General features: G+C 43.2%; 1 protein-coding gene across 3 annotated transcripts in view; it reads right to left on the minus strand.

The window, feature by feature from the left end:
- Positions 1–26,558, minus strand: part of CIB2 (calcium and integrin binding family member 2) — a 54,581-nt gene that overhangs the window by 8,041 nt on the left and 19,982 nt on the right. For all 3 annotated transcript variants that reach the window (XM_009943338.2, XM_075432276.1, XM_075432275.1), the window contains exon 3: positions 9,476–9,587. In XM_009943338.2, the coding sequence (XP_009941640.1) occupies positions 9,476–9,565 (90 nt within the window). In that variant the 5' untranslated portion in view covers positions 9,566–9,587. The remainder of the gene's footprint in view (positions 1–9,475; positions 9,588–26,558) is intronic.

Here is a 26,558-nt window from a genome sequence, read left to right on the forward strand (position 1 = left end):
AGTTAAAAGCCAAGCATAACATACAAAAGCTTGACTTCTCTAAGAGAAATGTGGAGCGTGTCTGTGCACGTGGCCATTTCAAAGCACACCCAATCCCTGGAAAGCAGCCTTCCTTTTTTCTTCAGGTGACCACCAATGTGCCGGTTCATACCGCGTGATGACCCTTTGCAGTGCCTAGCGCAGGGACGTGGGTGCAGAGAAGTGCTCAGACACCAGGCCTGGACTGATCAAGGCTATACCACACCTACATACATTTGGCAAGTCATGTCACCTGGCAAACTTAACAACATACTTCATCGGCCATCCCAGCTGGAACCTTGAGATACTTCTCACAGAAGCTACACTGGCCATTCACATCCTCCGAGAATATACCTGATTCTATCAGGAGGTTTCTATTTAATGATAATAAAGCCCTTGGGATACATCAGCTATCTGATGAGCTGTCTTTGGGTCTCACAGTTTGCGCTCCAGGACTACGTCCACAGTAGAAATTAGATGGAGTCTGCCAAAAGGCAAATCTCCATCTAACAACAAACCATCTAAGCGTATGTGTCAATCTTCTGAGGATGGGCGAGATCTGAGAAAGAGACATTGGAAGCGTAATTCCCCAAGACAATCAAGATTCAAAATTCAAAAAGTAACCTTGAGCAGAGATTTTCGCGCTACTAAATGCCAAGATGTCTCCAGTCTTTCTGGCTGAGATAATGGCCAAGAATAAGGCTGTTTCAACGGGTAGGCGAAGTAGGGGCCACAGAGCCATAGGCTCAAATAACAGCCTATTAAGGCAGTCAATACTAAATTCAAATTCTGCTGCAGGGTTCGATGACTGAAGTAATTCCACAATAGGGAGCATGCCTACAGATTTCAAAGGGTAGGAGATTAATGAGCTCACAGTGCTCTGAGCTGAGTATGTGAGGCTGAGCTCACTGTTCAGATGAAGACAAAACCAGATCAAATAAAAATAAAGAAGAAATAGAGCAGAAAAGAGGGATTCCTGAAAATAAAAAGCCAACAGGCTCAAAAAAGCCGCAAGGTCACATCTCTTGAGAGTCTCAGAATAAAAAACAACACCCCAGAATTAGCCAGATGGCTGAGAGAAAGTCATTGTAAAAGGATACGCAATGATCACTCACATCACGTGCATGATGTGTAGCGGAGGTACAGCAGATGTGCAGCTGTGAGTAATGCTAAGGCTAAAGGGACTGACCTGAGCTCTTGGAAACCTGCCTCTCTGTGGTATGAATACACATACACACACTTAGTGGAAAACAATTGATTCTATTGTATCAAATTGCCAGTTTACTAATAAGCCAAAGTAAGATTCAGTTGGGCTGAAAGAAGCCCACTTTCTTCCTAAAAAGCACATTACAAAAATTGGTGTCTCTGTTCAACATTTAGTATTAGAGAATGCTAAATACAAGAGTGGATGAGAAAACATGTTAGAAAAGTTACTTTTTTTATTTCTAAAATACTGTGTTGCTTTCTTTGGAACAAACCTCATCAGAACTAAGCATCATGGTAACAGTTGTAAACTGACATCTTCGAGGCAGCACTGGGTAATAACCAGGGAGTACACAGATGCAAATATCCCTATCAGCAGTGAGTATCAGACCCAGGATCTTCTGCATTAGAAATGTGAGGCATCATCTCTCTGACTAAGTACATTGCAGTTGCATAAGGTGAATTATCTGTTTGGCAAGTCAGAGATCTTGAAAATACAGATGAATTCAGAGTGAATTAAATGGACCTAAGCATACTTCTTAAGTAACTCTTTGCCAAATGGATCTCTAAAACCTAAATGAAAAATAAAATCTTTCCTCATATTGATTTCTTTAACTTTCTCATATTATGTGTCTTCAGGCAGTATATCTGTGGTTTACACAATGGAAAGTATTGGCTTACCTTCACAGATACTTTTCACATCCTTTCTGTAATTTCATTACCTCTACTCCAAAGAACACAGATTAGGGTTCGATCATATTTAAAGGAAAAGCCATGGGGGAAGGGAGTGAAGGGGAAAATGATACTGTTCCTGCCTAGATTGTTTTCCCTTAAGCACTAATCGTTTAAAAAAGAAACCTTTTAGAGCTAGAAACTTATATTCGTCTTGTTAAAAAGCTTTTTCTGTCCTCTCCCAATAAAGATGAGAGGGCAGACAGAAACAATAAAGAATTGTTACAGCTAAAACTCTGCTGTTTTGCAGCTTGATGCTGCTGTAGTGGCTTGAGATAATCCTAAATGTGCCATCCATATTTTTAACAATCCTTTTTCCTACTCAGACAATTGTGTTTCTATGTATTTTTGAACGTCATGTGGCATCTATTCCAACATACAGACCTAGAACACCATACAGTAAAACATAACCACTAGTTTTCTAACAAACTATTTAGGGTTTATTCCCGAGAGTGCAGCTGAATCTTACCAAGTCACTTGTTATTTCCCCCTGTCCTCTAGTTCCCATCACAGGCTCTAGGAAAGTACTGTGTTGTCCTTTTGCCCTATCGCCGTTATGCAGCTTGGCAAATTAATACAAAGCACTGCATCCTGTTTCAACAGGCCGACTGCATTTAGGAAATATTAGGTTGCAAGTAATGCTGTAAGACGTGTCAAGATAATGAAGCTGGAGATGCTGGACAGTCATTACAAAATGCTTCTCAGTTTTATATCCACTGAAACATGATGACCATTTTCTCATTTATATTTGGACATAAGTCCCCCCTGACATCAGGGAAGATATTCAGATGCACAAAACAGTCTGCTTTGCAGACTACTGAAAGCCAGAATCCCCTTGGATGCTTTAACTGGGACTTGTTCAGAACTGATCAGAAGCAAACTTTTCTCAAATTTCAGGATTTATTCCTAAAAAAGTAGAAATGAACTCTTATCAGACAAACATTAATATAAAACTGGCTAAATGGTTCATTATCAGATCTCCACAGGAGAGGCTGCTGCTTTGGAAGGGAACCATAATAAATGCAATAGCAAATTGTCCCTGGAGGAGATAAAAGCACATTTTTGTTGCTTTTTTTCCCCTTTTCTCTTCCTCAAAATCAATACTTTTTTTTCCCCACATGTAGATGGTTATATTCATGTCATCAAACTTCTCTGCAGTGCCTACAAGGTACTAATTAAGAAAACCCTGCACAGACGAAGGCTAAGACACAGCTAAATTGGTGTGCTTACATCTTAGAATCAAAAGATCATGTCACTCTGTCAGCAAGCAGAAATGTAGGACAGTTCAGCAATGAGCTTACCTCCTTACTGAAGGCTGCACCGAGGTCACAACAGCCAAATAACCAAAGGTTCTGGTTGTGTATAGAATTGCTTAAATATTATAGAATGTAACAATATGTCTTGGGAACATACAGCATCTTAACAAAGACCGATGGACTAACTACAGCAGGAAACTGCAGACAATGCTGGTAAAGACCATCAAGCAGGTAAAGATTTGGAGCTCAACGGAGAGAAAATGGCACTCCCTCATTACACTTGACGGGGATACAGTTAATTGAGGCACACAGTGAAAAAGGGGCTTCAGAGAAGCAAGAACAGTGGTCTGAAAGGGGTAGAACATCCCATCAAAACCAGAAACAACTAACAGGATGCAGAGAGGGAAGCTGGGGTGAGCTGCAGGCGAAGACTGGCCAGAGCAGGGGTGGGGGCTCAGGAAGAGGATCAGTCTGCGCTCTCGGGTGTCATTGCCTGTTACACGGAAAGGTTTGGAACTGTGCACTCACTGAAATCACTCCTAGAATTCCATTCTCCTACAATTGAAGGAATTGTTTTCATTTTATTTTGAAGCAAGTCGCATGCATTCACATTTAAACTTACCAACTATAGGGTGCTAACGCTGGCTGTGAAATGCGTGATCGATTCACTGTTCCCTGCGTGTCCTTTCTTTCTCCTGACCGATTCCTGTGCCTGTGGGTCATTCTGTTTCAGCAGCGCGTGGAATTATGAACTACCTTACTCACCACCGCAGCTAATGACAAGGCCTGCGAGGATCAATGAAGTTACTGCGCGAGCCAAAGAAAGAAAGCAGCAGACTGTAAAGTGAATGAAGCAGAAACGGTTCCCTTCCAGGAAGCCCTTTCACAACCAACTCCTGACAGCAGGCTGGCTCTACAACTACAACAGCCAGAGACAGGCCCCGCACCAATCTAAAGACTGACAACTAGGGACATAGGTGTCACAGAGAAGATGAGCACCCACCCACCTCTCCAGATCATGTGTGATCTCTGTCATCAGGTTACATTCCCACATCGAGCTCTGTGGAAATGATCACAGAATCACAGAATCACAGAATAGTAGGGGTTGGAAGGGACCTCTGTGGGTCATCTAGTCCAACCCCCCCGCCGAAGCAGGGTCACCTACAGCAGGCTGCACAGGACCTTGTCCAGGCGGGTCTTGAATATCTCCAGAGAAGGAGACTCCACAACCTCCCTGGGCAGCCTGTTCCAGTGCTCCGTCACCCTCAGAGAGAAGAAGTTCCTCCTCATGTTCAGACGGAACTTCCTGTGCCTCAGTTTGTGCCCATTACCCCTTGTCCTGTCACTGGGCACCACTGAAAAGAGCTTGGCCCCATCCTCCTGACACCCACCCTTCAGATATTTGTAGGCATTTATAAGGTCCCCTCGCAGCCTTCTCTTCTTCAGGCTGAACAAGCCCAGTTCCCTCAACCTCTCCTCGTAGGGGAGATGCTCCAGTCCCCTCACCATCCTTGTAGCCCTCCGCTGGACTCTCTCCAGTAGCTCTTCATCCTTCTTGAACTGGGGAGCCCAGAACTGGACACAGTACTCCAGATGAGGCCTCACCAGGGTAGTGTAGAGGGGAAGGAGAACCTCCCTTGTCCTGCTGGCCACACTCTTCTTGATGCACCCCAGGATCCCATTGGCCTTCTTGGCAGCCAGGGCACACTGCTGGCTCATAGTTAACCTGTCGTCCACCAGGACACCCAGGTCCCTTTCCGCAGAGCTGCTCTCCAGCAGGTCCACCCCAAGCCTGTACTGGTGCATGAGGTTGTTCCTCCCCAGGTGCAGGACCCTGCACTTGCCCTTGTTGAACCTCATCAGGTTCCTCTCTGCCCAGCTCTCCAGCCTATCCAGGTCACGCTGAATGGCAGCACAGCCTTCTGGTGTATCTACCACACCTCCCAGTTTGGTGTCGTCAGCAAACTTGCTGAGGGTACATTCTAACTCTTCATCCAGGTCGTTGATGAAGAAGTTAAACAAGACTGGGCCCAGTACTGACCCCTGAGGGACACCACTTGTCACCAGCCTCCAACTAGACTCAGCGCCCCTGATGACAACCCTCTGAGTTCTGCCATTCAGCCAGTTCTCTATCCACTTCACCGACCACTCATCCAGCCCACACTTCCTCAGCTTCCCCAGGAGGATATCATGGGAGACTGTGTCGAAAGCCTTGCTGAAGTCAAGGTAGATAACATCCACAGCTCTCCCTTCGTCTACCCAGCCAGTCATGTCATCATAGAAAGCTATCAGATTGGTCAGGCATGATTTCCCCTTGGTGAATCCATGCTGACTACTCCTGATAACCTTCTTTTCTTCCACTTGCTTGATGATGGCCTCCAGGATAAGCTGCTCCATCACCTTTCCTGGGATGGAGGTGAGGCTGACCGGCCTGTAGTTCCCTGGGTCCTCCTTCTTGCCCTTTTTGAAGATTGGAGTGACATTGGCCTTTCTCCAGTCCTCGGGCACCTCTCCAGTCCTCCAGGACCTCTCAAAGATGATGGAGAGTGGCTCAGCAATGACATCCGCCAGCTCCCTCAGCACTCGTGGGTGCATTCCGTCGGGGCCCACGGATTTGTGGACATCCAGATCGCTTAAGCGATCCCTCACACAGTCCTCCTCGACCAAGGGAAAGTCGTCCTCTCTGTAGGCTTCTTCTCTTACCTCCGGGGCCTGGGATTCCTGAGGGCCAGTCTTAGCACTGAAGACTGAAGCAAAGAAGGCATTCAGTAGCTCTGCCTTCTCCGCATCCTCCGTCACCAGGACACCCGCCTCATTCAGCAGCGGCCCCACGTTGTCCCTAGCCTTCCTTTTGCTGCTGATGTAGTTGAAGAAGCCCTTCTTGTTGTTTTTGACATCCCTTGCCAGCTTCAATTCCAGGTGAGCCTTGGCCTTCCTCGTCGCATCCCTGCATGCTCTCACTACGTTTCTGTACTCTTCCCAAGTGGCCTGTCCCTCTTTCCACATGCCATGCACCTTTCTCTTCTGCCTGATCTCCGCTAGAAGCTCCTTGTTTAACCATGCAGGTCTCCTGCCTCCTTTGCTAAATTTCTTTCTCAGGGGGATGCATTGCTCCTGTGCATGGAAGAAGTGTTGTTTAAAAAGCGACCAGCACTCATGGACCCCCCTGCCTTCGAGAGCCCTGGCCCACGGGATTCCTCCCAGTAGCTCCTTGAAGAGGGCAAAGTCAGCCCTCCTGAGGTCCAGGGTTTTGATCCTGCTTATCGCCCTGCTTCCTCCATGCAGGATCCTGAACTCGACCATTTCATGGTCACTGCAGCCGAGTCTACCTCCAACCTTCACGTCCTCCACCAGTCCCTCCTTGTTTGTTAATACAAGGTCCAGCAGAGCGCCTTTCCTTGTTGGTTCCTCCACCACTTGCATCAGAAAGTTATCATCGATGCTCTGTAGGAACCTCCTGGATTGCGCCTGCCTAGCTGTATGATGGGGACAATGTGAGTGAAATCAGTTCTATTTTGAAATAAAATCACTTGTGCTTTCCACATTGTCTCCTACTGAGACCCCATATGTGCCCCACATCATTGCTACAATTTTGCAATATTAATTGCTGCAATCTCACAGATGTCTATATGCCCTAAAGTTATTTTATTAGACTGCTGCCTGTGCAACCAAGATTGTTAAAACTAGAGAGCAAAGACTGCAATGAAGCAGACGGAGTAAGGTAGCTCTCAACTTCAGTGTAATGGTAGACCTAATCAACTTAAAGTATCTGCCTCTTCTTTATTTATTTATTTCTTGTCCTGACTTTCAAGAATCCTGAGTTACTGAATAATTCATTACCAATTAAAGTGAGTGACCATCAGCATGTGTTTTTTTTGAAACACAAAAATCCTGGCTCAAAACATTAATGCGTGAGGTAAAGATGTTTCCTTATAGTAGCAGAATCTAATTTAGAAAAGTGCATTATTGATTCTATCCATTTGTCAGAATCTGCAGTGGTATTGAGCTTAACATTGCCAGTAACTAGAAATGTAATGTGTACATGAAAAAAGCCAGGTGCATGGAAATTATCACTAATTTTATTAGAATTCAATAGACATTTAGTTCATTTACTTCTATTTTAAATGTTGGCTTTGTCTTCACCTTGATGAAAATTTACTGAAGAAAGAAAACACCATAACTATTTATTTAGCAGTCTGGTCAAGTTGCAAAGGTTAAAGATATTTTTTTCCTAGTGTATGAGCTGGAGTTGCTACCTAGGTGGCTTGGAAAATGAACATTCATGGAAAGACTCCTCCTCCCTGCCATCTGCACAGGAGATCACAAAATGCTCCGTGACCAAGACTGACCCCAGTTTATAACCAAGATCCTAGGTGGCATTTTAGTATCTTTTAGTGTCGATGTTTTGAAAGCATTATGGAGGAAGATCTAGTCTCCCCTAACTGAGACTTCACTGCAAACAAGCTCCTTAGCTACCGAAAACACTTTCTCTATGAACTGCTAGAATTCCTGAGATAAAACGAGTGGTCTGACAGCAATATTTCTAAGGTTCTCCCAGAGCCTATGAGACTTGGGAGAGAATTATTGTAAGAATTGACAGTGAATTTTGTCCTGTTATTTTCATAAAATCAAGTTCCATTACCCTGAAAACATCTTCTAAAGCAGGGTCAGAAAGCCTCACAGACTTGATGTGGTGCAAGAAGATGGATTCTGATCCCCCCTACTTACGGAAGTCTATTAGGAAGTCTATTCGCATTACCACCTAAGTTTGCTAAGGTAGTGAGATATGCTCCTGTGTCTCAAAAATCTAATCATGGTCCAGCATAAAATTTCTGCTTTACATCTCAGCTGAAGTACCAGGCTGTCTTGTAAATATAGTAGTCCCCATCTCTAAGCTTTTCATAGAATGAGCTGTTCCTTAAGCGTTCCGTCCTGTATTACTGAAGCCAAGAAGAATGTGTGTGATTATCATTTCTCGCTTTCTTTTCTGGACTTAGCCTTGATTTTTCACAAGGCAGCTATCAGCCATCTGGCAGTTAAACTCTTCAGAGTCAGATAACTGAGCCAGAGAATTTCATATTGTGCTATCAAGATCCATATACGAGGATGTTGCTGAAGAATCCCATGCTTTGTGTGAAAAAGAATCCTAAATTATTTCAGTTTCTTCAGAAACCCAAATTTCTGTACATAGGTACATCAGTAAATCAGAGTCATACCTGAAGGATGAAAATCATTTACCTAGTAAATCAGAGTCATACCTGAAGGATGAAAATTTTTCAAAGGTCTTCTGCTGAATTAAACACTCCTATGTGTTTAATCTCTGATGCTTCTATTTGTATGAAATGTTGGTCAAACACTTTTTACATTCTTTTAGAGTGAAACGCTGTGCTTCTTGTTCAATAAATGGTATTGCCCCAGGATCAAACACGCAGTAACCGTGGTACTAAAGGAACAAGTTCTGTGAACTTCAATTTGACATCTAATTCAAACGTTTTTCACTTTATCTTAACCCCCAACCTCCTCCTCATCTGGATTTCTAAAGCACTGATTATGCTTGTACTTTTTTTTTTTCCCTCCAAATAATCACTATCTTACAACATTAAGGAAGAATTTCTAAATTATGAAGTGGAAGGCCATCAATTACAAGTTTTTTATGGCATTGTTTTAAGCTTAATAACACTTCATGCACCTATTACAGTGAACAAATAGTTGTTTCTACATGGTAGTAGCATAAAGATGTCACCTAATTTGCACACATGAAAAATAGACCATGACTATGGTCTCCATGGACTCCATGAAAAATGAAAACTCCTGATAATTAAGAAAAACACTATTTATTGTCACCTTGCAGTTGAAGAAAAAAAAAATGGGAAATCTTTACTTTTAATCAGCAGTGCTCTCCACACCTCTGGCAAATCTCCTATCAACACACCGAGATAAGAACTTCTGATTTCTAACCAGCACTTCACACAGAGACCCCATGGGCTTCTAAGGGATCGATATATACAAAGTGGAAAGATTGCTACATTTAATTTTATTTCCTACTCATTTCCTTTAACATCTCTCCCAACTGCATCTGCAAGAAAGACATCCACCTAAACATTTTCCAGTTTCTGGGGCTTGTTTTGCCCTTGAACAGCAACAGGAAGGGGAAGACCTTGGCATGCCACATTGCTTCAGGGTATCAAACCCACTTGGCAAAACCTCTGGCAGATGATCTACATAACTTCAGAAGATAACAGTTTGTAAGCAGTCAGAAGTGATACCTTTAGCTCAGGCATGTTTATTATAAGCTGCATAGGTAGTTTAACATCTGGGTCCTTTGTATAGTCCATGGGCACAACGTTTGGTGCCATTTCATGGTATCGGCCATGCAACCTGTAAACAAGCAGAAAAAAACAGCCAATAACCAATTTTAAGTAACCAATTCCATTCATACAGTAATCAGACACAAATTTGTCTTGCAGCTCTAATCATTATTTTTAGTGCACAAGTCTGAGCCCACCAAATTCCCATCTTTTCAAAAAAAAGAGGGCTTTGATGCAGTATCCAGCATAACTGCTACTAACAGCCATGTGTAACTTGAGGCGTGTAACCAAGCAGTGTTTCACACAAACTGCATATAACATTTAAGCACCATGCAGGTACATGCACAGAAGAAGTAGGCCTGGACCAATGTGCTAACACTGAGTATAATCCAGGGATCGCATCTCGGTGCAGATTATTGGTTGATCTGCACTACGCAAGAAAAAGTTGTTCTTTGACAGCTCTAACAACATGCAACTGTGATGCTACAGACAGCAGTATCCTTGGAAGACTTCGCTTCTGAATTAAAAAAGCCATTTTCCTGTCTATGCCTCACTGACATAGCAGACTGAGTCTTAAAATTCTGGCACTGGCTGACACCAGCACACAGACCATTTCCACTTTGTTCCATTTCACATGGTTTTCTTTCATTCTTGGCACAGCTTATTCTCCAAACCAGCACATTTTGAAAGCAATAAACAAGTGTTTTTCCTGAGAGATGCAAGTCAAACACCCATAAACCTGGTTTCACTCTCTAAAGCTTGCTTATCGTGCTAACAGTATTACGTTACAGCTTTGGTGAGGGAGCTGGGAAAGGAAGTGTCAAAGGCCATGAAACACATCGACGTTTCTAAAGGTTTAGAAGCTGAATACCAGTAAATTATAAAAACTGTCTCGGTCTCACACATAAACTGGGCAAAGACTGCACAAAAGTTTCTATGATGTTACTTCCAATTATTAATTAATTTAACTTAACAAGTGTTAATTTCACCCTTTATTTGCTGTTTCCAAATGTTCCAAAAAATATTTGGGGCTATGCTTTTGCCAAGCGAAAACAGCCATGTGTAAAGAAAACATCAAATTAAGCAGGATGCAAATTTTAAAACTATCTTTGCACGTTTATTCTCACCGGGATGCTCACTCAAACTAGGGATAGAAACATTTCAGGTAGAACGGGTAACCAATTCAAACCGACCAATGGAGCTCAAATTTGGAGCTCTCAAGCAAGCTACAAACAGAATTACCTGGTAAGTAAAATATTACCTGTCTAGAAGCAATTTATATATTAGAGAGATTAATTCTACTGATTTTCTGATTTTACCAATTCTAGTGGTATCTCATTCTAGCAGAGAAATCTCTAGAATCCAAGACTCTGTCAAATAACAGCATAAAAAGGTTGGAGCGGGAACACCTGCATCCTAGTGCTCAAAGACTCAGAAATCAATATATTTAGCATGAATGTACAACCTGCCAGTCCCCTATGAAATATCACATGTGTAAAAAGAATAGGAAGGAACATGAGATAGTTGTTGTTCACAGAAAATTTAAAAAACGTCATGTATGTTAAAACACATTTTTTTACCACATGAAAAATTTGTCTTACACCTAATTCATAAACAGCTTAGGGCAGAATGTGGTCATTTTGCCACGTCTTACGTACTAACACAGATTATTCTGGTCTCTTATTAGGTCACATGTGCTACTTATCTATACTAAAAAGCTATATTTATTGTGTGACTTATTTTCATTTTAACAAAAAAATCCTGCCTGCTCCCTAGGTATAGTAGCAATCACAAACAGAGATTAACCTGTTTTAACCAGCAGAATAGCGACAAACCAGTAACACAGGAAGTAATGCCTCACCAGCCCCCTCATCCCCTCAGTCAGCCCCACAAACACCTGAGCTGATTCAGATTAATGTGGGTAACAAATTTCAAAAACTCAGAGAAAGTAGTCTATAGGCATCTCTTCTCAGCACCTCTTTGGTCATGATTATGAAGTGGCACAAAGAACACATGGAACGGAACACAGAAACATGTTTTGTCTGGATCTCAGGAAACTAATGTCTTTACGCTGGGCAGCAATACACTGTGCCACACAGGAAATTAAATACCCACTGCTGTCAGCATATTTCAGCTGCTGACCACAGCTCACCCTGACATTTTATAAATACTGTGTAATTCAAGATGCAATAGCCATTTCCCACTCCAGCAGCTGATTTCTCTGTTGTTAACAGCTGCTATGAAGATGCCCCTAAATACAATGGAAAAAACAGCTTAAAAGCACTTAAAGGAAAGCAAACCTTTCAAATCAAATATCCATCTAACGATTTTTTTTTTTTAAGCTAGAATACTGAAATGGTGTTCTAGTCTTCATGAAAATGAAACATTCATCATCCGAATGGCTTGACCATTGTGGGCAACATTTCAAAACATACTAGTTGGTAGCGCCTGCTTATTTTAACTGCCCAGATTTTCTTCTCTCGTGTTAGACTTTTCTGTCTTTGCTTGGTCTTGTCCAACAGGACTATCAACACAGACTCTGAGCTGGGCATCTTAAAGAAGCTCTCTGTAACGTCTTTCAGAAGACACAGCAGGGATTGGAACAAAGTGATCTGTGTTTCATAGTTTACTAAGGTTGTTACACTAATCTAAAATGCAAGGTATGGAATTTCTTTTAGTTCTCAATAAAAAAGTCTGAACAAATCTCTTGTTTGTAAAAAATAAAACAGCTGGGTCAATTTCTGCTAGGAACAAACATAGGACAGAAGCCTAAAAATGTTGTGGGAAAGTATCGGCTACTGAAATACAAACATATTGCAAGAATAAACAAACACCTGTTAATGGTATCAGAAGAAACTGCCACAGCAGTGTGAATTTAAAGTTACTTTAGTACTGGGAATAACAGTGCTACAATAGAGACTGAACACTAAGATGACAAATAAAAAGTAGTTATGATGGTTACATAAAGAAGCACTTCATTGTCACCACTGTGACTTAGTGATCTGGTACTTGGTACTATTTTGGTAGAAATACTAAAGCTTCCTATGATGCTCACCAAATTAAGTAAGTAATTTTGAAATGACATCTACAAAGCAGGCAATATTATTCTACCACAAGAAATACCCTTGTAAGGGACATGACAGGTTGCAATGCTGTGTTCCAGGCTCCACTTGCTGTGAAGCAACAATCTTACTGCAATGATGGAGGCTTAGAGGGAGAGTGATCAAAGAGAGGGCACAGCCACAGCTCTTACCAGCTGCTTCCTGACATTCCTTTCCTCAGGACAAAGGTTCAGTCTCTTCACAACATGCGGTATCAGTCAAAGTAAACCCACCATTTCCTGCTAACAGAATTCACCACCTTGTCCACAGAAATTAACACCACCTATTTATACCAAAATGAATCCAAACTCTCCAGGAGCTGAAAAAATAATCTGATTCTTCAGCTGGAAGATACTGTGTTGTTAATTGCAAAGCACTTAGCAGAGCAGTTCGGTTTTGTATTAGGTCTTAGAACTGCCCTTCTTGTCCCACAGATGCCAACCAATTTGTGTCTTCCAGTCCAAGGCCAACAAAAGCACTCCTCACGTACTGTGGACAAGGCACCTACATTAACTGTAAAGAATATTGCGTGTCCACCTGACGGCACCATGGCAAGTACAATTACCGAAGACTGATGCTTTCTCTCTTATTGTGCTTTTCCTACCACTTCAGACACTGAATTTTCACAATTCCTTTAAGAAAAATGGTACTACCCTAGCACATTTACACCTCCACACAATGTAAAGACACAAATCTCAGAAAGCATCTCTAAGAAAATATTCAAAGCATCCCTCAGAAGGGATTAGGTTTTAGGTGAAAACATTGCCAAACGACACAGAATAAAACCAGATTCCACTGTCACAGATTACAGTAAAACTAATTCCTCTTTCATTTCTGCAAGAAGTGACAGCCAGAAGCACTGAGCTGAACAACACATCTGCTGACAGAACTCAATTATTAGAATCAAAAAGGGAAACGTATGGCCGGAGATAGGAGGTGGGGAAAAACAACCAAAGCAAGAAAACAACTCCCCCTGCCAAAACTCTTCACTGTAACACATACATGTCCCTACCTATACATGCTAATACTTGTAGTTTCTACACCTGTGTTTCACTCAAACACCCACAATGCAGACAATATTTATTTGTACAGAAACCTCTTAATACGTTCCCAGTCCATCCATTTGAAGTTAAGTCTTTCTTTTCTCTCGGAAGGTGAGTAGAAAGCAGTTGCCAGGCTCTAGTAACTGGACAGCCTTCCAGCACACTGCCTCGGGCTCAGCAGGACTCTGCTGCAGTTAGCTGGAAGGCAGCTGATGGACACAGAAACGTGCAAGGAACTAACAGCAGATTTGAGGGCAGCTCCGATACCCTGCTCTCCTCCCACTAACTCTTCCATTAATTCACCAAATCACTCAACGATCTGTAGGTGTAAGAGCTTTCCACCTGAGTGGATTTCACAGTAAAGCATCCAAACGAGTCTGTAGGAAGTGGCTGTGATCCAACTCTTGCAAAGTAAATTACAGCAATAAAACAGTCTTTCACATCCTTTTATCTGCAAGGATCCTACAACTCCATTTGTGACAGCCCTATTACACGGCATGATTCACTAATATCACAACAAAAGAGGTCATAAGATTTCTCTACCTTGGGTTCCAAAACCAACAAACAGTATGTTGCACAAGCTCGATTATCCTTTTTAATAAAACATACAAAGAAAAAAACAACCAACCGAACAACAACAAACAGTAGCACCTTTTCCCACTGAAAGTTCTTTCTACTGGAAAGTTCTTCAGTGATACCATACACTGTTTCATGACAAGCTAAGTATGAGGTTGCCAGTCTCAAATGACCAAATTTTGTAGGAAACAGGTAGAAAAGTAACAGCGCTGCCTCAGCCTCCCACAGGATTCTGAGAAAGCCACAAATCACAGTGAAACGCAGTCCCTTTCGCATAAGTTCCAGCAACACTTCTGTTTACTTGAGTAACCTGCATTACACTGGGTGAGTATTTACTTTTTGGCAAGAAAACTGGATGCATTTATGATCAATTATTCCATAACACTATGCACAGATCAGTAGACGTAAGAGTTATTTACACCCGTAATCCTCCTGCCTTTATGCAAAACATGACCACATCAATTTGTCATACCACTGCCGTCATCGGACCAAGCACTATGACCAATACTGAGAGTCAGACTCAGTAATCATCTCCCAAATGCTGCATCGATTGGCACCGTACAGATTACTGACTGTTCTGACACATCAATAACATTAACTACTAACCATAAATAGAAAATAGACAAACCTTTGTCATAAAGGCTCTAATATTTCTTCTGTTCTGATAGAAGTGGAAGGCACTTCAGATGCCTTGAACACATCAGGAGCAGCTGTGACCTAGAAAGGAAAGGCTTTTTGTCCTTTTACTCAGCAGGCCCCTCACCAAGCAGCACATCTGAAAATAACCCAACGCTGCTTTAGCTATCTGCCCTAGTCACAGAAATACTTATGTCTTGCCAGGGGAGCAACGTGAGGTTTTGCAGTGCTGCCTGAACACACGCAGATTTGGAAAGGCTGCCACTACCACTACCATATACAGACAATATACGTGTATTCAGAAGCCCAGGACCTGCAACCAGCCTCGCTGCCTTTGCAGCAGTGACTACAGATCCTGGAGTGGTATTTGTTTCAAAAAATTCTTCTGGATGCATGCAGAAGCATTTCTCCGATCCTGGATGTGCTTTCTTCATTGCCAGGATGCCTTATTTATTCTGCATGGAAAAAGGAGAGGAAAATCTGGCAGCGTTTACTAGTGTCTTCTCTCCCACAAATGAGGGTGGGAGGGAATGTTGTGACAAATTTAATTTACTGATGATGCCCTGTCCCCACAGATTTTGGTGCATGTTTAAGCTTCATGTACTAGATCGAAGGATTAAGGCTGTGATTCTGTATCAGTTTAATCCAGTCTAAACCCAAACTGCTGGTCTGCCCTTGCAGAATTTTCACGCCAACCCACCCAGTCACCTCCCTTGCATAAGCTCCAACACTTCAGGAACTGCAGTGAGGTTCAGGGAACCAACAAACTTTTCAGTCAGCTCCTGGAGGTAACTGATGCAGCTGCAACAGCAGTGCTGCCTGTGCAAGTAAATGGGGGTACACTATTTCTATTGGATTAATCAGTCAAATAAGGGCAGAGTAAGGCTTACCCCTGTAGGAAGCAGAAGTTTTTAAATCAACTCAGCTGCCCACCAGACAGTGAAACCAAAAAAGCTGTGTTCAGAAAAAAAACCACCACAGCAACACAGTACTGCTGCCACAGCCTCCTTTTTGTTTATGCTAAATTCTGTTCTACCACTTGGGAGTATTTTACATGGTAAAAAATGGTGGGTCAGAGTCTGTCCCCACTTCTCAAGGGTGTAACAACCTGAAGTCAGCAAGGGTGACACGTTGTCGGTATCTGCTGGGCACGGCTTGACTGGCAGGTCTTCAAGCTCATAACAGAGCCGCAAGCTATACCTGCGTCGACCTGAAAAAAGAGATTTCCAAGCTTATACCCTGCAGCGATTGTTTTAACTTGCTATTGAGCTTTGAGAGAAAAGCAGATCGTACCCAAGGTCACCAGTGAGTGTGATAAAACACAGAGGAGCTCTTCCTTGGCTTGATACACAAAAATCACTACCATTAAATGTAGCGACAACACATTACAGCCGGCTGGGCTGCCTTTGTAATCGGAACTCTGCACTAAAGGAGTGCTAAAAACAAAAGGTAAAAGCTTGTGATGGCTTATTGATTAGAAATAAGTAGAGGCTTTAAAGTGGCCTTTAGAATCTAATAAACATGTCACCAACTCTGGCCCTGCCTTTACAGCACCAGTCACTTGATTTATGTTGTAAAGGAAAAACTTTTTTATTTAGCAATATGTTTCCTATTTATTCCTAACTAACAGGAATGCATTCAAAGACTTCAATAATACAGTCGAGACCACCCCAAACAGTAAATTCTAGATTGCTCTGCATATTCACAGAAAATAAATAGCAAAATGGCTTAACTGGAACAATGAAGCAAAGCAGTGAGTGCTGACGGACAGGTCCACAAGGAGTTCATCGGAGTCGTGGCATGATCTGACTGTACAGAGTGGAATAAACCATGTGAGTGGCAGCTCCAGAGCAGCAGTCTGTTGCTGTTCAGTTGCACCTTCAGTTACTCACCACAGTCAAAGCTATAGGCTCTTGTCCAGACACCAGAGCTGAACTGAACAGCTAGAGAAGGACTTCTCGTAATATGCAGAGAAGAATTCACCACTCCAGAGACCAGCAGGAGCACTGAAAAGTCTACGCGTAGCCCTGGAAAAGGACAGATCTAAGCAATCGGCCCTTCCGAGCCCCTGGAGACACAGATGGCTGGAACCAAAGGCAGCAACATGCTTCAAGACGGGATTGCACGGACTGCAGGAAACAATACATCATGCTGATGCAAAGTCACTGATGGGAACTGACCTGCAACTGATGCTACAGAGGCTGCAGCCCCTAGCCGATGCAAACTGTCAAGGTGCACACACCCTCTCATCCTAGCATGCTGTTATTGCAGATAGACAAATGTGTGACGGCAGAGATCGGGAACAGGTCCAGACAGACCTATATCCCTAAGTCCTCCACACACAGAGAAAAAGTTGCCACAGCTCAAAGAGAAGGAGGTTCTTTATTCTGGGGCTAAGAAACTAAGGAAGGAGGGGCCTTCAGGGCTGCCCACAACTGGTAAGGAAGGTACTGTCAGGGTCTCGGATTTACACCATACATTCACAAACTGGTTTTGCACAAATCTCTGTGCTGCAGCAACTCCTCAGTGAATTACTGTCTCCGAGGACTGCAAGCGATCAGTCTGTCAAACAAAGGGCTCTACCCTGTGAAGCTGGAACCAAAGAGATAGGAAGCTCGGTGCCACATCTGAACGCACCGGCCAGGAACATCAGACAGAAACTGGAACCACAACTCACTAAATTGCCACATTTTGACAAAAGGATAAAGAACAAGGAACAGTGAGAAACACAAGCAGGAAGAGTTGAAAGGTGAAGGATTTTTGTAACATTTCTATCACTGATAAGTCTTGTCACATCTATGCTTTCCAGCTGAAGTTATTTTTATTATATCAATCAAATACAACAACTGGACACAGAAATCGGATTTATAAAAATACATCACAAGAGGAAGAGAAAAGGTGTATAGATGAGCCTTCTGTCAGCTTTTAGTTAACATGTCAAGTGTTCTTTGATCTCTGCAAGGCAAAATGAAGCAGTACAAATGAAAGACAATACTAAACAAATAACCTCCTAAACCATTTGCAGTAAAATTAAAAATAAATTCTGCATGAGAAATATTTTTGGCAGAGAAATATTTTTGGCAGATAATTTATAATAATAAATTTATTCTAAAAGATCCAGTCATACTTAGGAAGGCTTTGCCTTTCAATACATGTAACTCTGCTGTTCACCGAACTACAGGATGCATAACGACTACAGAAAAAAGCAGTTTACAGTATTATTGCTGCCCTGAAGCACCACTGGAAAACTTGCTCACAGGCCTCTTTTCTGCTGGAGACTCAAAGAACCACAGAATGGCTGCAGTTGCAAGGGCCCTCCAGAGATCAGCTGGTGCACCCTCTGTCAAGCAGGGGCACCTACGGCAGGTTGCCCAGGACCGTGTCCAGATGGCTTCCGAATATCTCCAGAGATGGAGACTCCACAACCTCTCCAGTGCTTCGTCACCATCACGGGGGGGGGGGGGGGGGAGTGCTTCCTTCTGTTCAGACAGAACCTCCTGTGCTCCAGTATGTACCTGCTGCCCCTTGTCCTGTCACTGGGCTCCATCTTCTTTGCACCCTCTAGATCCCAGCTCTCTCGGTCTTGCCCCTTAACCACGTTACTGGTCCTTCACCAGACTCTCTCTGGTAGCTCCCTATCTCTCCTGCACTGGGGAGCCCAGAACTGGGCACAGTACACCAGTACTCCAGCTCCCATATAGATCAACACTGAGAATGGTTTGTCCTGATCCTAGTAAAACAGGTGCAACCTGACTAAAACATAATAAAGGAAAGCTTTATGGTACAGGAGGTGCAGGAATTATCTAGAAGCTTTTTTTTTTCCCCATTCATAGAGGATACACAAACATTATCAACAACGAAACCAGAAATATAATTAACAAGCAGATCAATAGCAGCTTCAGGATATATGTTCTTCCTGTATGTAGTTTCTTGTACAAAATTCAGGAAGATTCCCAAGGATAGAGTTCAACTTTATTCTCTTGGCAGACACTTTTTTCCCCAAAGCTGACAATACGGGAATTTCCTGTTCCTGCATACGAACACCAAACTTTTTGAAAGACAGGATTCATTAGAAAAAACATGAGCTGTGTTCTAACCCCTGCCTCCATCTGCACAGCAGCTTGCTCCACAGGGAGATGCATCTCCATCAGTTTGCTGCATTTGCTCCCTTATAAGGAGGGCTTTCCAGACACTTGGAGGAAACCACTGCTTATCTCCCCAGCTTAACTCTCAGGCAGGTTTCAGATTTAAAATCCAGCATAGGGCTGGATTGGCTAGAAGGGCTGCTCTGCACCTCACATCTCAGCTGCCAAAACCAGGCCAAGAAACAGGCCGAGAAGAGAATGCAACAGAATTACTGATTTTCTTGTACAAAAAGGTTCAAAGGTTTGCTAACTGTCCAGACAGTGCCCAGCTTGGTAATTTAGTGCCGTATTAGCCCAGCAGTTGTCTAGCTAGGTTAAGTCAGTCTTGAGCTGCACAACTTTAATTTACAGATTCTGTGCTTTTTGGCTAGGACAGACATCCAAGAACACCTGTGTTTGAGTGCCTGGGTATTTGCCAAGTTGTACTAGTCTACAGGGAGAAATAGAAACAGATGGGCTGGCTAGCAGATAAGCATTATTACTGGAGTAAAAGCTTGTCTGCTAAAAAAATCAGATTTATGAAACTGAGTAAGAGAAATACTGCCTTATAAGAGACAACTCAACCATTTGTTCCTATTTACAATCACCAGAGAGGCATGTTATATCAACAGATTCATTGCTACGAATAAAGTGTTCTTCTAACCTTTCCTCAGATGTCTTTTTTTTCCTCTTATTCTTGTTTCTCTCTACTGGATGTTTTCCAGTACAAATCTTTTTCAAATGGTGATGCCCAAAACTGGACAGCCTACTCCTACTGAGGTCCCAACAACGCTAACTGGAATGAACTCTCCCATTTTATACAAATGCTGAGGTTAATGCATCCTAGAACGACCTTTCCCTTTTCTGGAAGAGCATCGAGGGGTTTTGTGGGCTCTGTCTGCTTGTTAAAATTATGCTCACTTTGCTTAGATGAACTAACCCCCGCCCCACGTTTTTGGTTGGTTTTTTTTGTTACATTGCATTCTGTGCTTGCAAATTTTTCTCAGTTCTTAGTACTTGACTGAGTGAATTTCCTGTTGCTCATTTTGGATCTAATAATTTCTCTAGTATCTTGAGCACTGTTGGAAAAGCGAATCTTGATCTTCATAGAGTCTGCAACCCTCTTCACCTCAATGTTTCTTACCATTCTTAAAAACTTTCTAAGTATGCTCAGTAGTACCTTAGCCAAGAGGCTGGTGCACTTATACAGCTAGAAAAGGACCAACACATACGGGAATATATAAAAGGCTTTACCAACACAAGGATATGTTCTGTCTGTTTCTTTTCTCTCATCCGCAAGAGCAGCCACTCAGAGGAAGAGATTTGCTCTTAACAAATCCACAGTGGCTGCCTCTAAGCACATATTATGTCCTAGGCACTTAACGAACTGACTGTCCACCAGTGTGTTCTGGCATCTTTCCACACACCAAAGCTGTGTCCTCAAATTACGCACACTGGTCAAATTTTCACATTCTCCTTAAGAAAAGTGGGGCGTGTTTTCAAAACCCTAAAACATACCTACCAGAGAAATCAGTAACAACTCTAAAAATTTGACAGCTGTCCTGTAAGTATTTTAGATTATGTTTTGAGTCAGAGATAACACAAATATGTCTGCATTACCCAGCATTCTTCAACACATTCTTGCCCTGGGCCCACGAGTGAATCCTCTTAGTTGTGTCAAGCACTTCTCAAAATTAACCATCTTTAATAAAGACTTAAGACTGTATTTAGGTTTTCTGATGATAAATAGCTATCAAACACCAATAATGATCTAGGGTTTCTATTTTTCCCTTTCACCAGGCATCCTTGCCTCTGCTGCACTCTAACTTACTTAATTTTTTTTGAGATCCATTTTCCTTACTCTGTTCATTTCTTCTTCACCTTAAATTCATAAATTCTGCTATTTCCTATAACTTGAAAATTATCCACTTCCAGATTATCAATCAAGAGACTGTGTCCTCAAGCCCTTTGACTGCAGCCTGAATTTATGTTGACTTAAGTTGATGCTGATACCAAAGTCTTACACACTAAAGCTAGACTAAGCCAGTCTAACACCAAAATGGTAAGTCTTGCTCTCCTCTCTTTCCTCCATTTTCAGCTGCATTTGCTCACTGCAGTTCTTGTGCCAGCTTCAGCACTCATCAGATCCCTCGGAGAGCTGATTCAACTCATTAAACCAGAAGAAAACAGATTTGTTGTTGTTTGGGCTTTTTGATGGGCTACTTTTCCTGTAGAGACAGATAAAAACACTTAGCCCATTTCACCTAATTGCAGTCTCATGCTGGTTTACATCAGCTTAAATCGATCTAAATTGCAGCTGCCATATTCACCCCTTCATCCCCACCCACACAACTGTGCCCCTTCGCTTGTGTCCTTGCTAACACTCATGCAAATGGATGGTGAGCCAGCCAGGGTGGCTGACGCCAGCCAAAAACCTATGCACTCGCTGCTTTGGTAAGGTTACCCCTGGCTGGATTGCCTCACTGAACTTCACAGCTGTGCAAGCAACTCCGTTCAGCCTAAACTGAACTGGACCTACGCGTCCTCCATATCACATCTGCGAGCATTCTGCAGTGCATAAAGAAATGCACAACAGTACTTCCTTCTTGAATGAGGCGGGGACATAGTAAATCAGTAAGTGCTAACTAACGAGGAGGTCATAGAATCACAGAATCACAGAATCACAGAATAGTAGGGGTTGGAAGGGACCTCTGTGGGTCATCTAGTCCAACCCTCCTGCCGAAGCAGGGTCACCTGCAGTAGGTTGTAGAGGACCTTGTCCAGGTGGGTCTTGAATATCTCCAGAGAAGGAGACTCCACAACCTCCCTGGGCAGCCTGTTCCAGTGCTCCGTCACCCTCAGAGGGAAGAAGTTCCTCCTCATGTTCAGACGGAACTTCCTGTGCCTCAGTTTGTGCCCATTGCCCCTTGTCCTGTCACTGGGCACCACTGAAAAGAGCTTGGCCCCATCCTCCTGACACCCACCCTTCAGATATTTGTAGGCATTTATAAGGTCCCCTCGCAGCCTTCTCTTCTTCAGGCTGAACAAGCCCAGTTCCCTCAACCTCTCCTCGTAGGGGAGATGTTCCAGTCCCCTCACCATCCTCGTAGCCCTCTGCTGGCCTCTCTCCAGTAGCTCTTCATCCTTCTTGAACTGGGGAGCCCAGAACTGGACACAGTACTCCAGATGAGGCCTCACCAGGGCAGTGTAGAGGGGAAGGAGAACCTCCCTTGTCCTGCTGGCCACACTCTTCTTGATGCACCCCAGGATCCCATTGGCTTTCTTGGCAGCCAGGGCACACTGCTGGCTCATGGTTAACCTGTCGTCCACCAGGACACCCAGGTCCCTCTCCGCAGAGCTGCTCTCCAGCAGGTCCACCCCAAGCCTGTACTGGTGCATGAGGTTGTTCCTCCCCAGGTGCAGGACCCTGCACTTGCCCTTGTTGAACCTCATCAGGTTCCTCTCTGCCCAGCTTTCCAGCCTGTCCAGGTCACGCTGAATGGCAGCACAGCCTTCTGGTGTATCTACCACACCTCCCAGTTTGGTGTCATCAGCAAACTTGCTGAGGGTACATTCTAACTCTTCATCCAGGTCGTTGATGAAGAAGTTAAACAAGACTGGGCCCAGTACTGACCCCTGGGGGACACCACTTGTCACCAGCCTCCAACTAGACTCAGCGCCACTGATGACAACCCTCTGAGTTCTGCCATTCAGCCAGTTCTCTATCCACTTCACCGACCACTCATCTAGCCCACACTTCCTCAGCTTCCCCAGGAGGATATCATGGGAGACTGTGTCGAAAGCCTTGCTGAAGTCAAGGTAGATAACATCCACGGCTCTCCCTTCGTCTACCCAGCCAGTCATGCCATCATAGAAAGCTATCAGATTGGTCAGGCATGATTTCCCCTTGGTGAATCCATGCTGACTACTCCTGATAACCTTCTTTTCTTCCACTTGCTTCATGATGGCCTCCAGGATAAGCTGCTCCATCACCTTTCCTGGGATGGAGGTGAGGCTGACCGGCCTGTAGTTCCCTGGGTCCTCCTTCTTGCCCTTTTTGAAGATTGGAGTGACATTGGCCTTTCTCCAGTCCTCGGGCACCTCTCCTGTTCTCCAGGACCTCTCAAAGATGATGGAGAGTGGCTCAGCAATGACATCCGCCAGCTCCCTCAGCACTTGTGGGTGCATTCCATCAGGGCCCATGGATTTGTGGACATCCAGATCACTTAAGCGATCCCTCACACAGTCCTCCTCGACCAAGGGAAAGTCGTCCTCTTTGTAGGCTTCTTCTCTTACCTCCGGGGCCTGGGATTCCTGAGGGCCAGTCTTAGCACTGAAGACTGAAGCAAAGAAGGCATTCAGTAGCTCTGCCTTCTCCGCATCCTCCGTCACCAGGACACCTGCCTCATTCAGCAGCGGCCCCACGTTGTCCCTAGCCTTCCTTTTGCTGCTGATGTAGTTGAAGAAGCCCTTCTTGTTGTTTTTGACATCCCTTGCCAGCTTCAATTCCAGGTGAGCCTTGGCCTTCCTCGTCGCATCCCTGCATGCTCTCACTACGTTTCTGTACTCTTCCCAAGTGGCCTGCCCCTCTTTCCACATTCCATGGACCTTTCTCTTCTGCCTGATCTCCGCTAGAAGCTCCTTGTTTAACCATGCAGGTCTCCTGCCTCCTTTGCTAAATTTCTTTCTCAGGGGGATGCATTGCTCCTGTGCATGGAAGAAGTGTTGTTTAAGAAGCGACCAGCACTCATGGACCCCCCTGCCTTCGAGAGCCCTGGCCCACGGGATTCCTCCCAGTAGCTCCTTGAAGAGGGCAAAGTCAGCCCTCCTGAGGTCCAGGGTTTTGATCCTGCTTATCGCCCTGCTTCCTCCACGCAGGATCCTGAACTCGACCATTTCATGGTCACTGCGGCCGAGTCTACCTCCAACCTTCACGTCCTCCACCAGTCCCTCCTTGTTTGTTAACACGAGGTCCAGCAGCGCGCCTTTCCTTGTTGGTTCCTCCACCACTTGCATCAGAAAGTTATCATCGATGCTCTGTAGGAACCTCCTGGATTGCGCCTGCCTAGCTGTATGGTCTTCCCAGCTGATGTCAGGGTGGTTGAAGTCCCCCATGAGAACCAGGGCCTGTGACTGTGAGGCTGCTTGCAGCTGCCTGTAGAAGGCCTCATCAACCTCCTCCTCCTGGTCAGGTGGCCTGTAGTATACACCCACCGTAATGTCACCCGTGTGAGCCTGTCCCTTAATTCTAACCCACAAGCTTTCAACTCCTTCTTCACTTGCCCCCAGGCCAAGCTCAATGCATTCCAGTTGCTCCCTCACATATAGAGCAACTCCCCCACCTCTCCTTGTTGGTCTGTCATAACCCATCTTATTCCCACTCGGTAAAACTTCACCTCAGACATGCAGAAATCCCTCTTGATTCTACTCTATTCCTTAGACAGCAATTTGTATTCAACAGTTTATATACAATAAATAAATGCTATTGATTGTATTACTATCTGCCATATCAGAAACTGATTATGTGTAGAGGTTCCCAATAAGCAGAAACATCACACTGTGAGGATAAGGCAGAAGACAAAATACAATGATTCCAAGTGACTATTCCTTCTCCCATGATTTTAGGCCTTTACAGAACTACTCCCAGGATTTTATTCTTCTAAACATTCTACAACCAAACATTAATACTCAGCTTCGTATAGTGTACTTTTCAAACAGAGCACCTATTTTTTCATCACCCATTAACCTGATCTCTTACCACAAGAATATCTACTTCTCACAATCACTTTCTAAGGTTGCACTGTTTCTCGTAAGTATTTTTGGGTTTGCTCTTTTTGATACAGAAAGGGTGCAAAGTCATGCAGGCAATGACTCCCTTATCTCCCACACACAGCCCATAAGCAGAAAAGTTTTCTTTAGCCTAACATAAATAATGTAATTGAGTCTAAGTGCATGCTTTGTTCTCTTCTCAGGAAATAGGTTGTTTACTTATGACTTCAGTTACGAAATACAAAATGTATTATTAGGCTTTCACAGTACTCAACCTGAGGTCCATTACATGTTTCTTACTGGAAGAAGCTACAGTTCTATCTCACAATAAATTATAACAATTTTGGGCACTATCATTGGCCTCACTCATGCTCTTTCATGTTACTGAAAAGTGAAAAACAAACCAAGACAAAATTCTTTACTTACATTTCTATGCTTTTAGAGAAGCAGCACTTACTAAAAATCTGCCAGGGTTGTTTTAACTTAAATACCATTTGCTACATTCAACACTTCACTGTTCTTTAATTATCCTGTTTAAATGACCAGGTCCACCAGGTGACAGTAACACCTCTCAGAGATACCTTAAGCATCAAAAAAATATTTAGAACAGTTTTTTCACTACCTTAAAATGTAAAAGCTACAACTAAGATCACTTTTAGCACACTGCATGTAAAAATAGTTCAAATTATCCTTACCATGCAGAGCTTGCAATCTAAAGAGACGAGACAAAGGAAATATCCTCATAGTTAAAAGGCTCAAAAATATTAAGCGTTGGTAACACAGTCAAACTACAGTGGCAACTTTTGAAAGGTGATCAGTTGCTTACATAGACTAGTGACAGAGTAAGAGAGTAAACAGCAGCTTCCAATTCCCCAGTCCCTACACCAAGCTTTCTTAGATAGAAAAGCATCCACTTGCTCTTGAACAGCAGGAGAATCTTTTCCACAATTTAGTGCTGCTTCCTTTATCATCAAGTCCTGTGAATTACAGTGACCTCCTCTACTCTACATCACACTTGCCATGCAAGGGAAAAAAGGTTACAACTCATCTGTCTGCAGATGTAGTTTCAAATGACACAGTTTTGAAAGAGATACACGCACTATGGAATTTGTAGTACTGTGCAACCTGCCTAAATCGAAGAGGAAATAAAGATCCATTTCTACTCCAATATTCCTCTACGCTGCCTACAGTCCTGCAGGACATTAGAGTGCTCTTACTTACTGAAATACATTGCGACCATTTTACCATTACCAAAGGTCCTGTGTGCAACACAGTCTCTGGTTTTGGATATGGCATACACCAAAAATCAACCCCAGAATACTGTCATATAAAAAATATTTGCAAATTCAGATCATTTATTGTTATGTTCTCAATGTTCTCAAACATTGTCTTCAGTGCCCTGATATCAAACTGCAACATAGTTTTTACCTGTCTCACATGTGAAGAAAAACTGAAGAATGCATGTGAAAAACTTATGACAACTCCATACAGAAGTATCTCTTCATTTCAGTCAGTTTTTATCTGCTTGTCAAAGATGCACATTGCCAACTTATTCTCTACAAGTACTTTTTTATCCACTGCAAGCCAGAAAAAGAGAACAGAACTTGCTGACTCTTCATTTCATAGCCAGATTTTGCAATACTGCAAGTTTCTGTTTGCCTACCGTACAATGATATTTTCCAATTTCATTGCTTTAGAATATCTTTTCTTGAAATCTGCAGTGTATTTTTCAAAGTATACTTTCTGTGTTTTCTCAGTTGCACACAACTGTTCAAATTTACAGTTTGGAACT

The sequence above is a fragment of the Opisthocomus hoazin genome, chromosome 10 (assembly GCF_030867145.1).
Source record: "Opisthocomus hoazin isolate bOpiHoa1 chromosome 10, bOpiHoa1.hap1, whole genome shotgun sequence".
Classification (NCBI taxonomy): domain Eukaryota; kingdom Metazoa; phylum Chordata; class Aves; order Opisthocomiformes; family Opisthocomidae; genus Opisthocomus; species Opisthocomus hoazin.